Source organism: Tympanuchus pallidicinctus, unplaced genomic scaffold, assembly GCF_026119805.1.
Source record: "Tympanuchus pallidicinctus isolate F22 unplaced genomic scaffold, pur_lepc_1.0 scaffold40, whole genome shotgun sequence".
In the NCBI taxonomy this organism is placed as follows: Eukaryota; Metazoa; Chordata; class Aves; order Galliformes; family Phasianidae; genus Tympanuchus; species Tympanuchus pallidicinctus.
In genome coordinates, this window is record NW_026294759.1 from 1,928,130 (window position 1) to 1,945,471 (window position 17,342).

At 45.2% G+C, this 17,342-nt stretch overlaps 1 protein-coding gene across 1 annotated transcript; it reads left to right on the top strand.

The window, feature by feature from the left end:
- The first annotated feature begins 1,682 nt into the window (after positions 1 to 1,682).
- Positions 1,683 to 13,286, top strand: LOC128089886 (T-cell surface glycoprotein CD4-like). The gene is made up of 10 exons (XM_052701730.1): positions 1,683 to 2,007; positions 7,545 to 7,676; positions 9,186 to 9,359; positions 9,445 to 9,588; positions 9,761 to 10,036; positions 10,456 to 10,818; positions 10,932 to 11,174; positions 11,261 to 11,379; positions 11,627 to 11,694; positions 12,903 to 13,286. The coding sequence occupies exons 2-10, from the start codon at positions 7,616 to 7,618 to the stop codon at positions 12,916 to 12,918; spliced, it is 1,464 nt and encodes a 487-aa protein (XP_052557690.1). The 5' UTR covers positions 1,683 to 2,007; positions 7,545 to 7,615; the 3' UTR covers positions 12,919 to 13,286.
- Positions 13,287 to 17,342: the final 4,056 nt, after the last annotated feature.

A 17,342-nucleotide genomic window follows, 5' to 3' on the forward strand; every position in this document is an offset into this window, starting at 1 on the left:
CAGATGTGGCTAGGGGGAAGCAGTGTGTAGCACTGAGGCTCTACTTCCCACTCTGCCACCAGATCGGTGTGTGGTACTGAATAAGTTTCCCTGCGGATGCAGTGTAGCAACTGCCCCAGCAAGGTGAGACCCAGGTTTGCATGGAATTTAAAAACTAGTTAAATATGTATGAGAAATATTACAGTTAGAAGAAAGATTGCCTGACTAATACTATTCATCTCTCCCGGATTCTGATGTTTAATTAATGCTTGCAAAGCGCTTTGAGATGCTTGGATGAAAGTGAAACAAACACGTTACTGCATGCTGGGACCCCTAATCCTAGAGGTACTTGCAGGATAGACAGAGACTGTACACTGTGCCATTGTGGCAGCTCTGAGCAATCCCTGCACTAAGAACAGGTCCGTGAGGGGGAGCCAGGCTTGCAGCTTTGTCACCTGAGGCCCAATAGCCCTGTTTCTCCTTACAAATCTGCACCAAATCCAAATGTGTTTTGGAAGCCAGGCCCATTCAGGGAATGCTATTGCTGGTTGGCATTTGCAGTGACATAAACCAACTGTTCAAAAACAAGCCAGGGTTTCTGCATTACAGCATGCTGGGGAAACAAAACGCAAGCCAGAATCCATGTGAGCTGCAGCAACAACTCAAAGCCTCAGAGCATCTCTTCCGAAGCCCTCATGCCAGAGCCTTACAGTCACAACTTGTCTTTTCTCAGCTATTTTCTCCAAGACAGCCCTTCTCTGACAGATAGGCCAGAAGGGGTATGTGTGTTCTCAGGCATGCAAGGGCATTTGGGAGAAGCTGATGCGAAGCAGCAGTCTCTGGAAGGAAATTCCTGTCTCAGAAGGGGTCTCCAAGAAGTTCTGGGCATTGTGATTTCTCCAAAGAGACATCAAAAGAACCAGCTGCTGAACTTGAGGCCTGATCAGTGCCATTCCTTTCACATCTAGTGGCACTTTATGAACCTCAGAGTTATGTTTTTCTGAACCTACTCCTTGAAAGCCTGGTTCTGTATCTCTCAACCCATCCTCCAGACAAAGGGGCGAGTGACTGCTTGGAGGAGAAGAGTGGGTGGTACGGAGATGAAATCTCAGCTGTGTCTGGGGCTCAGTGGGTTTCCGTCACCTTGGCTGAGGCTGGGATTCAGAGAGAAAGATAGCGAATGTGGGTGGAAAACCACAAAAGCCCCCTCCTCCACTCTACAGAGAGGGGAAACAGCTGAGCTGTGGTACTGGTGGAGGTTACCTGAGAGAATAAAGACGAAGAAAATATTCTCATCTCACACCAAATCTCAGCAGTACCCTGCGCAGATGATCCTCACTGCTTCAGGGGTTCCCCCTTAACTGCGCCCTAATCATGGTCATTTCTAAACTGCTGGGCCCGGTGGTCAAAGCCCACCAGGACTGGAGGCACAGCCTTGTTGCCGCCCCAAGCAGCCCTGGGGCAAGGCCACAGCCCACTCCTCAGAGGTGGCTCCTCTTAGCAGCAAGACAGGATAGAAAATGGAGGTCAGCTTGCCCTTACAGCTCGTTAGAGGCCTGGGAGTAGTTTGGATCTGCTCAGCTAACATGTTAATTTGCAATCATTTTTTGACAGGAGATCATAGGAGGTTTCCAATCGCTCTCTTTTAAGTTTCGGTTCTGTTACGGCCTCCCAGCAGCCGCCGAATGGCCAATAGGCTCTCTCTCACACTCATTTTTCCCAGGCGTCGCAATATATAGCCTTCCATTATGGTCTTCATTTCTCTTCACATCCAGCATTGAGATCACACACATTTGGAAGATCACCATCTACTGAGAGAAGCTCACAGACTGCAGCAGAGCCTGGACCGGCAGCAAGACCGTGCTGACGTTCCGGTGGGAGAGGTGGAGACACAGAGGCCAACCGACATCTGTTGAGCAGCTTTCTAACATCAGCTTCAGTCTTCTCTTCCTTCAGTTATAGCTGCGTTAGATCACTTACAGCAGGTGACAAACACAAGGAGACAGAAACACAGAGGGAGGAAAAGAGGTAAGGAAACTTTCTTTCTGTCTTTCTCTGAAAAAATAGGTCAATCTGGTTTTTTTTTGTTTGTTTGCTTTTTTTAATGTTGTCACAAACCTTATGCTTTCATACAAGTTACTGTTTTGGACAGGATGAGGGACAGATAAGTTTTGCCCCACTTAAAGTCTTGATGCTAAACTTTATTGAAATGTTTTACTTGATGATATTTCTGGCTGTGCAATTTTTTGAGGCCTTTTATTTTTAACTGAGAAGTGTTCTTCTGTCTGGATTTTTCCTTGGAAGGGGGAAAAAGAGAGCAACTAAAAGATCCTGGGGATCCCACAGATCTCTTAAACCCATACGTAGCGACAGTTCAGAAAAAAGTCCTATAGGACTTGACACCAATGACTATATTTCCCCAGGGGTAGGAAAAGCACTGAGAGCAGCCTTCCACCATCAACTGCCACTTGCTATCACCTTCTCCACATGCCCTCCAGGAAGGGGAACTTTATTCTAAAAAAAGCCTGAAAGATAAAAAGACGCCAATCCGCAGCTCACTAGGAGAGCCCATTTAAATGCATGTGTTCCATGATCGGTGAGCCCGCTCCAACTATGTCGGCTGGCTGACTCACTGCGCAACACAGCTGCAAATGCAGCCTGAAGCACCAGCTCAGGGCTGGCTAAGCAGAATTTCATGCAGCAAGAAATCAGTTTAAGGACATCTGAAAACCTTAGCCTTGTCACAGACTGTTGCACTGTTAAAACCTACCGTTTCATTTCTGGGTGAATTTTTCGTCTTTCAGATGATGAATGCTGTTCAACCTTTGTCAGTCACCCCAAGTGCATGGTACATTAAGGTTGAGCTCAGGTTACTTCTTAATGTTTACCACTATAAAATGAGCACTCCTGCTAAGTCCCTTGTGTGTGTTATTCTCAGTTCAGTTCACAAATCTTTTCTTCATCCTCCCCAGTGTTTCACAAAGATGGCTGCCCAAGCTGCCTGCGATAGAGCAGGACTTGACTCATTTTAATGGCACAAAACCACTATCCCATTTGTACTCAGTGCTCTTAGACAGTGCCCGTCCTTTCTGCCACATTCTTGCACAGGGACTGTGTATTCAATGAGGAAAAATTATGGAGTGACTCCTGTCATTTTTGTTAACATTTTTGTTCTGAGTGGACTGGAACGTACAGTTTTGCTGCGCTATGTTATCCATACTTACATAGGCCCTTCTCCATTGTGGACTGCAAATCAAGAACATTTCATGTAAGATCTCAGTGTTCCTATCTCAGCAGCTGATTAATGATGCCTGAAGCACATCCCATGTGCACGTGGCTTGAGAGCACAATGAAGGGCCTGTCGCCAGAGGATATCTTGATACTGTTCGCTAGTCACAGCCTCCTAGAAAGGCATCCAGGGGCTTTAATTGTGAATTGCTGGGATGAAAGATTGTTTACAGAGAGAAATATAGGAGGCCTAGAAGGAAAGAAGAGGGGCTAGTTAGAAGGGAAAAGCTCAAAAAGTGTATGCTGAAATACTTGTCATGCACAGAAAGTTCTTGGCTTTCCCTTAAATGGTTAAAATAGCTCAGAAGCCATCAGAGAACTGGCTGGGCTGCAGAGATAGAGACGTTTCTGGTGGTCTTCATGAAGGTCCAGATGCACAGACAGATTGCAAAGACTTTGTGGCAGAAGGAAACTTGGTTTGTGCCCACATGGCACTCTGCTCCATCTTAGAGGTGGGACCTCTCTCAGAGAGGCTGATGGCTGGCCTTGCTCCATCATGTCCCTCTGGGAGCAGCTGTGGAGGTTGAAAACTTGTTTCAGGAGCTGTTGAACAGCCAGGGTGCTCAAGGGGAAATCAAGGCACAGACTGTGCTGCATGACAGCTAAGCTTGTTCATGCTCTGGGGTGACCGTAAAGCCCATAAAATGACCTCCACTTCTATCATCTCTTTGCTTTCACTGTGTTTTTATTGCATTTGGTTTCATACCCTGCCTAATGCTCACTCACGCTTGCTTGTTAATGAACATTTTCAAGGGAACTGCTGCATAGTAGAGTAGATAGCTTTGCTTAAGACACTTAAACTGAGGAGTGGTGTGATCCCTAACAAACAACTGCACTATAGAACCTAAAATACACACCAGACCAGCGTGTGGCACGAGGGGCAGCTGCACCCCTTGGCCCTTGCCCAGAAGCAGCCACAGGAGAAATGGGGGCAGCAGCCAAGGCTGAGGTGTGGCAGCCCTGATGGGAGCAGCCGGGGCCTCCCTGCCCAGGCCTTCCTGCCCAGTTCTCCTTGCCCCACCAAACACACTGCTGCTGCTGTGAGATCAAAAGCACAGCCACAAGCAAGAGCGAGAGGAGAAAACAAGGAAACCGCACGGCATGAAAGCAGTGCGTGAAGGCAGTGAGATGGAAGATAGCCTACTCTGCAGGAGTGGTTTCTGGGCTCTTTTTTTAATTTCAGTTTCCTCCTGTGTCATGCTGCTGTCGGGCTGCAGGAGAGCTGCCTGCAGCCAGCAACTCTGTGAGGCTCTCAGGAGCAGGTGCTTTCTGGGCCAGGCTTGGTCCTGCAGACCTTGTCCTTGGTCATCCCTCAGTGAGACCAGTCGCTGCCACAGCTCTCTTTTGCCCACCCCCCGGGGAGAGAACGTTCATTAAAAGAAGTTAAGAAGGAAATTAAAGCAGTTTAGTAAGAGGGGGAAGCTAAAATGAAATGGAAATCAATGTGCACTTGGATGGCAGCCCTGCTCCTCCTGTGAAGACTAGGCATGCTAATAAATCTAGTGTGCCCAGACTGTTTCTGGCATTGAGGCTGACTGGCATGAGATGGTCTGGGCTATTAAACTCACTTAATCTCCAAAATGAACTGGCTATGTGACAGCTGCCTAGAAGGAGTGGTCCCTGTCCCATCCTAACACTTTAATGGATCCTGGGAGTTGCTTGGCAAGAGAGTTCTCTTGGGCCAAAGAAATGTCAGAAAATGTTCAAGCTGTTTAACATGGCTGATGAGTGTGTCCCAGTTCCCAGGGATATTCCCTCACACCACTTAATTTTTGAGTACCACCACAGATACATCTGTAAGCCTGTAAGGAGGCTGTGGGTCTGCTGTAGACACTAGTGACAAGATCCACTTCCTACTGCGACATAGCAGTCTTACGCAATGAGATGTGTAAACTTCTGAATGCCACTGCCCACATTCTGACTCGGAGTGTCACAGGAGACTGAAAGACAGGAAAAATAAGAAGTGGTATGAATGAAAAGCAAAAAGGAGACAGAAAGTGTATGAAAGAAACTCTAGCTGGAAGCAACCTGTTTTCCCCAATGACTCGTAACATGTAGGTGGTCATCAAGATACAGAGATCTACCACAGACATAAGATCAGTATGAATGAAAAAGGAATGGAGAGATATATGCATGAAACCACAAGAAGAAACAGCAGAACAGTGTATGAAAGGTGCATCAACCTGCAGCTACCAAACTGCACAAGGTCAGCAGTTCACTGGTACCATGACATTTTAGTTGTGAGGTTTTGTTCTCCAGATAGATAGCAAGAAGGTGAAGAACAAACTGAAACAGGAAACAGGAAATTAGATTCACAGACAGTAAAAAATGATGGTGTGTGATGGCAATTTTGCTGGTTTATATCTATTCTATCACCTCCAATATTGTTATAAAGTTTAAGGATTCAAAATATTTGAAGCCCAGCACTGAGCTTGTTCACTTGTGGACATCACTGCAGGGAGGTGGCTGACTTTTCCTGCTGGTCTCACTTGGACAGGTGATGTGACTATTCATGGCAGAGCTTATGTTTCTTCCGTCATCTCAGGGTGATATTGATCTTTGCCAGGGCCCTGTGCCAGGATGTTTCTTCTGAGTGAGATGCATACAAATGCCTTGTTGTTGCCCCTTTCCTTATTCTGTAGCACAGCTCAACGAACTGCTTGATTACTGCCACTGCATCTGGTGGGAAATTATGTCCAATTGCATGCATTGGCTCCTTTGCATTTTTTTTTTCCCGCACAAAATGGCTCATGCAAATATTTCCTGGGGCCAGCATGGTTTTTTTGTTTGCTCTGTAAAAAGCAAGCTGCCAATCATCTCTGACAATGTCTTTGTCATGTATTTCTCTTCTATGGTGCACATAGCTAGTGTGTTGCTCGTGCACCTGCATTTTTCATGTGTGTTTGTCTGTTCAGCTGTCAGATTTTCAGCCATGCTGACCTGATCTACATGTAAACATAACACAGATGTTTAATCTATTCTTTGATTGTCTCATGAGCTCTGATTGTTTACATTAAATTCAATAATAAAGTATCCCCACGGGAATATGTAATATTGCACGTATTACATATGTAGTAATAAGTTATTATTGTGTTCCTTTTGATTTCAGTCCTGTTATGATTCCAGCCTTCACTCTACCATGCTAACTGTGAAAGAATGTGTCTGCTATCATCTAGATCCTGGTGACCTTCCCATCAGTTATTCTACTTCTCTAAACACTGCTGTGATTTTTTGTTGTTGTTGTTGTTGTTGCTATGGGTCCAGATCACTCCTCCACACACCCCTCATCCACGTATCACCCCTGCTTCTGATATCTGATTTTCTCCTTTTGTAGCAGCCAAGGTGTTTTCTCATACTCCATTAAAACAGGACTTGGTTTGTTCACATTGCTCCCCATTTTCTGTCACTCGAGTTTTATTGGCTTCTGTCTGACCCTTCACTTGAGGACATGGAGTTCTTACTTTTCAGACACTGCAGCCCCAAAAATATGCTCATCTTTATCGTCTGGACTTTCCCCAGTCTTCGTGTAAGAACATTCTCCCTTTAAATGTCAGCAGACAAGTTCTGTTTCAGTTTAAATGAAGCCTCTCCTACTTTAAATGAAGCCTGTGCTTTTTGTACAGCCCCCTGGTGGTCCCACAGATTCAATTCTTGACGGTCGGTCACCACTTTCTCTGTCCAACTGTGCAGCTCTAGCACTCTTCCTGGCTCTATGCTTGCATCTAAAGCATTTTCAGATTTGCCCTTCCACCTTACAAGCTAAGTTTGCTTGTAAAATCTTTTCTGACCTGTCTCTATGCTGTCAGCTTTCCCACAGTACCCTCCAGCTACCGTGCACACACTTGCCATCCTCCATAAGTGCTTTGGAGGTCTCTGCGTGTGGAACCATGGATGCCATGGACAAATTCTTCCAGAACCTTCCATTTCAGGTTTTTTATCATCAATGCAACTTCTTTCTGACCTCATTCTTCCCTTCACCCCAGACTTTTTGTAGAATATCCCTAGGAATTGAAGCAAGCCTTTCAAAAAACATCAGAAGCAGTGGTTATCAAAACTTGTAAGATAAGAAACACATAGACAATAACAACAACAAAACCACTAAAGAAAAATGCTACAAGGAGCCCTAAAGATGGTCTCTATCATGCAATCATAAAATCACACAGAAAGATTTAGATGGGAGGGGATCTCTGGATTTCTCCATTCCAACTTCCTGGTTACAGTTTGGGTGATTCTAAAACTACATCAACCATTCTTAACAGAGCATTTGGGTCTTCCAGGTTAGCATCCCTTGGTACCAACAGCATTCCCAGCCCTTCAGTTTGCAGCAGGGAGGAGCGTTCCCTTGGAGATGGAGAGGTGTGGAGCACTGGTGAGCAGTGTGCTTGCAGTCGTCTTGGTTCTGCAGCTGGGTGAGTCTTCAGCTGCACTGGAAAAGCAGCAGTGAATCCTGCTAATGCTTGCAACCTTCCCAAAAGCCTCACAGCATTTTAGGTGTTTCTAGGCTCCTCATAATTTATCGTCTGAAATATGGTAAATATGCTTTTTTTATTATTATTATCCTTTAATAATTGTTGCCACCTCCTATTGCTAAGGTGTATCTGTAGGCTGATGTGATGGGAGGGCATGGTTCACTTCCCCCTAAGACCACTGAGATGCTTCTGCAGGAGTCTGCTCAGAGAGCAGTCTCACATGCTTTTAGAGCAGTCCTGTTCAAGCCTTTCTCCCCAGATCAATACAGATACAGCAGTCACCTTCTCACCTCTTGTCTGGCCCACTCTGCAACTGTCCAGCAGTGGTGATATGGCTCTCACAGCATTGCCACAGAAAAAGACCACCAGTCGAGGAAGACTTTGTGCCATACAGCATTAGGGTTCAAAAAACCTGGATGAACGTGAATAAATGCTTCAGAAGGAACTTGTGCTCTGGGCAGAGCTTGTTTCCTGGGCCAAAACCAGCCCAGATCCCATACACTGAGCACAGGGTGGAAAATACTACCCCTCACACTGCCTCCTGCTGCCTGGGTGAAAACTTGTGAACTTCTGATCATAGGTTTGCCATTAGCAATTTTATGTTAGCAGCTTGTTCAGTTTGATTGCTAATGTTACAACACTTGGTGGACATTTTAGTGATCTTTTTACAAGAATGGAAAGTTACTGAATAATGCCAAATCTGCATTTCTCAAACATTCAGCTTGGATTATTCCAGTTGCAAAAAAAAACCCATGAAAATATTGTATGCAAGCTGTAACTAAAAGCATTGCAAAAGACACCAAGATAGTCTTATGAATGGCATTCATAATTGCCCTTTTTAGACTGATTCATCATTTTCAGTGATCACATTCAGTGCAATTATTGGAAAACCTCTATTATCCTTGCTGCAGAATACCAGTGCTCTTGGAGGAAAACATAACTTGTGGAAACCTCTCCCATAAACACATACAGACTTTTCATTTTACACTTCTAGGGTGTTCCTGTAGTAGGACCAATGAGAGCTTTGCAGTTCTGTGCAGCTGAAGCAGTTCTGAGACGTTTTCCTTTCCTTCTCCTCCCCTCCTCTTTCCTCCCCTTTCTTCCCTTTTCCCTTCTTACTTTTTCCCTGCCCTTCTCTTCCTCCTTCCTCCTTTCCCCTTTCTCCTTTCTCCTTTTCACATCCTTTATCCTTTTGTTTTCCTGAGTTTTCAGTCTTGCTTTGTGTAAAAGTTGGAGGAAGAGGTAACCAAATTTGACAGTGCTGCCTCAAGCTTTGAACACAGAGTGAATGAGGAATGACACATGTAGTCCTGCCTTCGTTACCAGCAGGACAACAGAATCTCGTTCAGTGGGGAAAAGGTTGTTTCAATAAAACTGCTTTTACCTCAAAATTGTGAGTGTTGGTAAACCCACCATAACCACAGGTATTTGGGGGCATTTGACTTCTAGGTCTGACCCCCATTATGGCTCAGCAAGAACAACAGACTGGGCTTGCAGGAAAGGAGGTGATCCTGAACTGTAAAGACACAAACCATCAGAGAGATCAGACCTGTACTTGGAAGTACAAGTATAAGGAAGTTTATTCTACAATTATAAGCTTTTCTAAAACAAATATTTTTAAAGGTAAGGCTTCCAATTTTACACCCCTTCTCCTCAGTATATAGCTGAGAAATTGCTTCCCTCCTAAACAAGCTTATTTTTTCAAAAGGCAAAGCCCCAATGACTCATCGATCTGAATTGAAGTCGGACAGCAAACAGCTGAAGGTGTCAGACTTGAGCCTGGATGACGCTGGCATCTATACCTGTGCATGTTACTCTCATGTAGTCAGTATCTCACTGCATGTCTTTAAATGTGAGTGCCTAGAGGGCTTGTAACCACAAGGAGGTGAGGGGAGAGGAGAAAAGGTCCAAAAAACATCTCTGATGGAATTCCTTATCCATCATGCCGTTGCTTCACAACTCATTTCCCCTTTCACTTGCAGAAAGAGGAGTTGATTGACTGGCTAAGTTTTTTCTCTTTACAGTGACAGTCTCCTCAAATGGGTACTTCCTCGCAAATGAAGATCTCGAGGTCACTTTAATGCAAAATTCATCCCACTCACAACCCCATCTCAGCATCGAATTGTTTAATATTAGCAATAAGATAGTGACAACAGAAATTTTGCAAAACGAGGCTCCTCAAAAATACACACTGAAGCTAAAGCAGCTGAAGGCTACAGACAGTGGAACCTGGATGTGCCACGTTTATTCAAACTCTCCATTGATTAATCAGAACATCTCCTTTGATGTGAAGGTATTAGGTACGTGACAACAAAAATGCAGCTTGCATACAGACTTTGGAACCAGTGCTTTCTCCAGCTCATGAACCATGGTTTCATTTTCCACCATTCACAGAATAGTGTCCAGGGCTAATTTCCCTGGGCCTCCAAGCCTGCAGCTGGATTGCTCTGTTGCCTGAGCTCTGTCTCACACTTCTTTCCATTTTCTTCTCGAGGCTGGCCCTAAAAGATCACCCTCTCCTTGGGGTCTCTTCTTCTCAGCTCTGGTGAGCTTGAGAGTTTTGCCTCTTTAAACCCATTCTCGGTCTCTAACTGCTTATCCCCCCCGAGACATCTTGTGGCTTTTCTCTTAGGACTCTCAGCTGAGCACAAGACCAAAGGTACACTCGGAGAAGCCACAGATTTCCCTGCTTATGTGTTCTTGTATCTTCTGAATTCAGGTTTTGGGGAAGAACGCTCGGAAATAATGTACACTACTGTTGGCAATGCTGTGATCTTGTCATGGCATCTGAACTTCAGGAAGATACAGTGGAAAGAAGGTTTCATAGGAAAACTGAATTGGGAACCACAGGAAAATGCAGCCATCCATGAGCTGTTCAATTTCAGTGTCACAACACGTCGAGAGCTGCATAAAACTAAAAAAAGCAACCACATTTGGTTTGAGATACCTGAAAGGAAAACTGACAGTACTATAGAAGTTAAAATCCCCAAAGCCCAGTTAAATTACGCCGGGCGGTATCGATGTCAGCTGGAGATCAACAGTAGAAGAATCTGGAGCACGAGGGCACTAGTGGTGATGCAAGGTGAGAGAAAGGGATCAGCAGATGAGGAGCTGCAGAAATCTGGATGCCACAAGTGTATGGATGGACCCATCTTCCCATCCTCTCACTCATGTGACATTTTCTTATCTTTCCAGTCTCTGCTAACCCTGCTGGGCCACTCTCCAGAGGAAGCAAGATGACCCTGCTCTGCCAGGTGTCTGGTCCCCTGCCACCCAATGCCCACTTGCTCTGGGAACGTGTGAATGGGACTGAGATGGAAATCAAGAAGTCAAAACAGCAAGAAGCAAAAGTGGAGGTGAACGTCAGTGCTCCAGGATTGTGGAACTGTCACCTCATGGAAGACAATAACAGAAAGATCAGCCTTAATTATACCGTGGGTATGGAAATTAACATCACATCCCTACCTCCACACAAAAGCCTTGAAATTCTCTATCTGCCTTTGAATACTTTTCTCTTTCCACAGAGGAAGCTCATGTTTGGAATAACTATGCAGTAATTGGAGCAATTATTGGAGCCAGTGTGTTGGTGATCGGCCTTGCATTCGTGTGCATAATCACTGGTATGAGCTGGCAGCGGAGAAGGGTTAGTATCCCAGTGTCCATGAAAGGTGAAGAGGTGACAGTCTTCCCAGACCATAGGAGGAGCCTGGTTTTCTCTCTATGAGTGGGGCAGAATAGCTAGTAGGTCAATCCTTACACTCAAGGCAAATGGCTAGAGATTGACAGTCTGCAGGTAGTAGCTATGTCAGAACATACTTCAGTACCCCATCATAGGGAAGCATTTTAAGTGTAAACAATTTAGTTGTTATTTATCCCTTCTCTCTTGGTAGAAACGGGCAAAAAGGATGGCACAAGCAAAACAATACTTGCTGGAAAAGAAGACATGCCAGTGTCAGCGGTAAGTGGTAATGAGGACAGCTGGATTGAGCAAGTACTTTGCTTTCAAGATAGGGGAGCTGGATGGTTGAGTGGGAAGAAAGGGAGCATGAACCCACTTGGTGCCCACACAAAAACTGCATTTCAGCATTTTCAGTTACTGTTATGTTTCTGAGTTACGAGCTATATCTTATGAATTGCTTGTTATGCTCCATACCCATGGTAGTTCTGTGCTTGTAAACTTCTAAGCAGAGGTTTCACTTGAATTACCTCGATGTTTAGACATGTTGGCCAAACTCAAGCAGGAGCTCCAGAGTCCTTTGACAGGATTCAGAATCGACCTGAATTACAGATTGAGAGGTTGTGGATACTGAGGTGGAAGACACACAACCAGCTTCAAGAATGAAAAACAAATCTAAAAAATCCATTGTGTCATAATGTGACCCAGCTCTGCTACCCAGTGCTGAACTGCAGTCTGTGAAAATTGCCAATGACCTCCTAGGAGCCAGGAAAGAACACTGTGAACCATCCCCTCTCCCAGATGCACTGGTGATACACCATCATGTTCTGGCTTATTTTGGGGAAGCAAGGACTTCTCAGCAGATCTTTCCCTTGTCAAGGTCTTAAAGCTTATATGATATCAGGCCACAGAAACAGTTGCAGAGGAACACTGACATTTACACTATCATTGGAAGTGGAGAGCCCACAACAGTACAAATAACAACATGAAGTAGTTCGATAAATTGATGGATACAGAATTTGACTTCTGCTTGATTTTAACTGGTGACAGTGGCAATCTGTGATAAGTTTGGCAGTTTTTGTCACTGCTATTGAGGTTTCATTGAGTAAATGGCAAACACTGCTTCATAGTTAGGATGTGTAATATGTGGTGAAAAGCTGATTATCATTACATGTTGAAAAATTCACCTGATTTTCCCTGACTTTTTTTCAAGGTTAGAAGAAAATATCCATAAGAAGGACAAGCCCATACAACTGCATAACATACAGCTAGACAAATCTGTGCAATACAATTGCTGATGCAGTTATTTTTTAACTCTCCTTATCAAGCAAGCATCTCAGTGTAACTGAAATGTAAACAGCCATGTGGATGCACAAGTAACCGTTTGCCCCCAGACTGCAGAAGGGAGTGTAGTCCTCCCCTATGAGCTGTCTGGCTTCAAGATATCATCTCAGTAATCCTGGTGCTAACGTAATGTTTTTCTCTTGCAGCCGGATGTACAAGTAGCTTTGCAGACTGAGGAACTCTCTGCCTGTACCTAAACAAACACCTGTCAGCCCATAGTGCTCTGCAAACCCACCTCCCTTTCTCCCGTTTTGATAGAATTCTTTATGCCTTCATCATTCTCTCACTATAATGCCGTGGAGGATTATTGTCTGGAGAGGAGCCAATGGAGAAGATAAGAAACCCTTACAGGTTGTTATTGAGCCCCAGCCCTATAATGAGAGACACTGAATAGAAGAGTAGATACATATATATAATGCTTGTATTTTGTTCACGCATTTCATTTTACCTTCCTGTGGAACTGATTTTATATGCTTCTTTTATTCACTGGAGCTACAATAAATTTCTTCAGATTTTTGTTTCTTTGCAAACTGGACTAATTTTTTTTTTTTCTGAGGCACTTTCTTCTGACTCAAATCTGCATTTCTGCCTTTCCCCTTGGATGTATAATCTTCATTCTCAGTTTCCTGCATCCCTTAATTTTCCTTAATTCACCAGCCCTCTGCTCCTTTTGAAACACATTTGCTTTCCTTCAGTAGCCCCACATAACCCTCAAGCCCCATACCACGTCTTGTAGTCTTCATCTCACCTGCAACAAAACAAAGAAAACATCACGAACAGTGGCATAATTCAGGACTAATTTTGTCAGTAAACAGTTCAGGGTACTCACAACTTGTAGAAAATAGAGCTTTAAGATGATGTGAATGTTGATGTAGGAGGTAGGCTTGGGAAAAGGGAGAAATTTCCTAAGAGAACAAAGGAGCCTTGGACTGTGTAAGCCAGCAAAGATCCTTATGAGAAAACTCTCTTTGAAATTTCTCTTTGTGAGCTCAAGGAAATGGGAAGAGGGAGTGGAAACTTCAGGAGATTTAGGGTGAAGTAAAAGCGCGTTGCATACTTTTCCAAATATCCAGAAGGAAAAATACTGTTAAAATAAGTGCACAGAAATCTTGTGTTTATGTAAGCGTTTATGTAAGTTTTTCTCCGTTCTGCTAGAGATGAGCCATAGAGGCCTTAAGGTCCCATAGCTGTCACTCACAATAGTCCAGGGTTGCTAATTGGTCTGGGCTTGCTGAGGAGAGGCAGGAGCAGATGCAATGCTGTGGAAATTGCTTTTGTGGCAGAGACTTGCTGCAGGACACCTGGTGCTAGAGAAGAGGGTTTCTCTGTCACAGCCATGTCAGCGTGGCACAGTTATCGGCAGTGAAAGAAACAGGTGGTGACAACGGCCAAGACGGCACCTGTGAGCCAGGAGGAAGCCCATCCATCCCCCTTGCTGTTTGAAACCCACCACAACCACTGGTTGCTCCTGGGCTGGGACACAGCTGTAGCAGCCACTGCTCCTGCCCAGACAGTTCCTCCACCAGTGTCTTCATACAACACAAAGCAACACAGATGCCTTCATTTTCCTTCCTATCATTTGTGATTGTGAATACAAAGCTACGTGAACTGTAGAAGAGAATAGTACAGTTGGTAGGGACCTACAAAGATCATCGAGGCCAAGATGATCTAACTAAAAGGGCTAACTAAAAGTTAAAGCACAGGTCTTGTGATCTCAGCAGTCACAGCCCACTTCAAGCCTACTTGAAATTCACCTGCAAAGACATTCTCAGCTCAGATCTCAGATATATCTTCTTTTGTCAGCTCTCCAGTCTGTACCTTCTCACATGACAGCTTTCTTGGCTCTAGATGCACACAGTGTCCTATCTATGAAAAAAGTCACCCACAGACCAAGTCTTGAAGGAGTTTTGCTTTCTGTCTAAAGGCAATATTGAAAGCTTCACAGTGGTCTTCAAGGTAGAGTGGAGGTGGAGGTTCTGAGCAGATTAGAATGTGTCACAGAATTACAGAATCATAGAATCACAGAATGTCAGGGATTGAAAGGGTCCTCAAAATATAATCTAGTCCAATCCTGCTGCTGGAGCAGGAACACCTAAATTAGGTGACAAAGGAACACATCCAGGCAAGTTTTTAATGACTCCAGGGAAGGAGACCCACAACCTCTCTGGGCAGCCTTTTCCAGGGTTCTGTTATCCCTACTGCCAAGAAGTTTTTTCTCATATTTATGTGGAACCTCCTATATTCCAGCTTGCACCCATTGCTCCTTGTCCTATCATTGGATGTCACTGAGAAGAGCCTGGCTCCATCTTCATGACACTCACCTTTTACATATTTATAAACACTGATGAGGTCACCTCTCAATCTCCTCCAAACTAGAACCCAGCCCCCACAGCCTCTCCTCATAAGGGATATGCTCCATTCTCTTTATCATCTGTGGCTCTGCACCAGACTCTCTCAAGCAGTTCTTTGATCTTTCTCGAACTGACAGGCCCAGAAGGGAACGTAATATTCCAGATACAGTGTTACCAGGGCAGAGCAGAGTGGAGGAGAATCTCACTTGACATACTAACCACACCTCTTGTAGTACACACCAGGATGCCACTGGCCCTCTTGGCCACAAGGACACAGCGCTGGCTCGTGGTCATCCTCCTGTCCACCTGGACCCCAGGTCCTTCTCCTCTATGCCACCCTCCAACAGGTCAATCCCCAACCTATACTGCTGGCTGGGGCTGTCCTTGCCCAGATGCAAGACTCCACACTTGCCCTTGTTGTATTTTTTTGAGTATCTCCCCAGCTCTCAGCCCGTGCAGGTCTCGCTGGGTGGCAGCACAGCCTTCTGGTGTCAGCCACTCTTCCCAGTTTTGTGTCATCAGCAAACTTGCTGACAGTGCACTTTACTTCCGCATCCATGTCACTGATGAATATACTGAATATTACTGGTCCCATTACCAACCCCTGATGGACTCTACGAGATATAGGCCTCCAAATAGGCTCTGTCACGTTGACCACAACTCTCTGGTTTCTTCCATTCAGCCAGTTCCCAATCCACTTCACTACCCATCATCCAGACCACACTACCTCAGTTTAGCTGCAAGGATGCTGTGGGAGGTGGTGTCAAAAGCCTTACTAAAAACAAGATCGACCACATCCACTGCTTTAACATCATCTAACCACATGATTACATCTTCATCAAAGGCTATCAGGTTGGTCAAGCATGGCTTCCCCTTGGTGAAGCCATGCTGACTGCTCCTAATGAACCTGTTATCCTTGATATGCCTGGAGATAGCACCAAAGATAAGTTGTTCCATCACCTTTCCAGGGATGGAGGTGAGGTAGACCAGACTGTAGTTACCTGGGTCCTTCTTCTTGCCCTTTTTGAAGATTGGAGTAACATTTGCCTTCCTCTAGTCCTCAGGCACCTCTCCCATTCCCCACGACTTACAAAAGATAATGGACAGCGGCCTAGAAATGACTTCTGCCAGCTCCCTCAGCACAGGTGCATCCCATCAGGACCCATGGATTTACAGATGTCCAGACTGCTTAATTGGCCCCTAACCCAGACCTCATCAACTGAGGCAAACTCCTCCTTGATCCTGACTTCCTCTGGGCCTCAAGTGTATGGGACTCTTCAGGACAGCCTCTGGCAGTATAGACAGAGGCAAAGAAGGCATTCAGTAACTCCACCTTCTCTGTATCTTCTGTCACCAGGGCACCCACCTCATTCTTCAGTGGGCCTACATTGTCTTTAGTGTTAGTTTTATCTGCGATGTATTTGGAGTAGCTATTTAATGAAATTGCACAAAACATGTAGTCAATGCAGATATACCTTATGCTCTAATGCAGCATGGAAGCTAGATGGTTTCAGAGATGAGAAGCAAAGAGGCCCTACCCCACTTGCAGTGGGTGCACTCAGCCTCCTCAGGAGGTGTGCAGAGGACTTCTCACTTCTATAGGTGTGACAAGGGAATAGTTACATTATGCAGTGGAGTAGTGCTAGCTAAGAGATTCACAGCCCTTCAAAGTGACAAACACTATGACATGTGGTGACAGCTCAGTAGAGCAGCCCTGAGATGATGGCAGGACTCAGAAAGTCATATATGGCAACACTTACAAAATAGCAGTGGTCCCCAGAGCTCTTTGCAGTGGTGTGGGAACATCACAGTAAGCAAGAGGTTAGAAAAAAATGAATAAGTGTTGGCTTTCCCCACTGTGGTGGTGTTTCTGGCACCGCTGCTTCCCATGTCTCTGGATTGCAGAAGTGATAACGTTCCAATCCTTTGGACACAACTCCAACCTCAGGTCCCTATCAGGATCCACAGATCTGTGTTGACAAAGAGGCTTTGACTCGCCTGAAGATAGCCCACATACCCAGCTCAGCTGGAGCAACCCCAGCACAGGCCCCAACCTCCCCAAGCCCTCCTACCCCACTTTCCAGCTTGCTTCTGCCCTACCGCAATGTGAGGCTGCAGCTGGGAGGAGGCTGTCAGGCCCGATCTGCCGAGGCAGTCCCTGTGACTCATGCTCCCCCGCGGGCTCTGCAGTAAAGCACTCCCATCGATTCGTCGTTTGGAGCCAAACGACCCTGT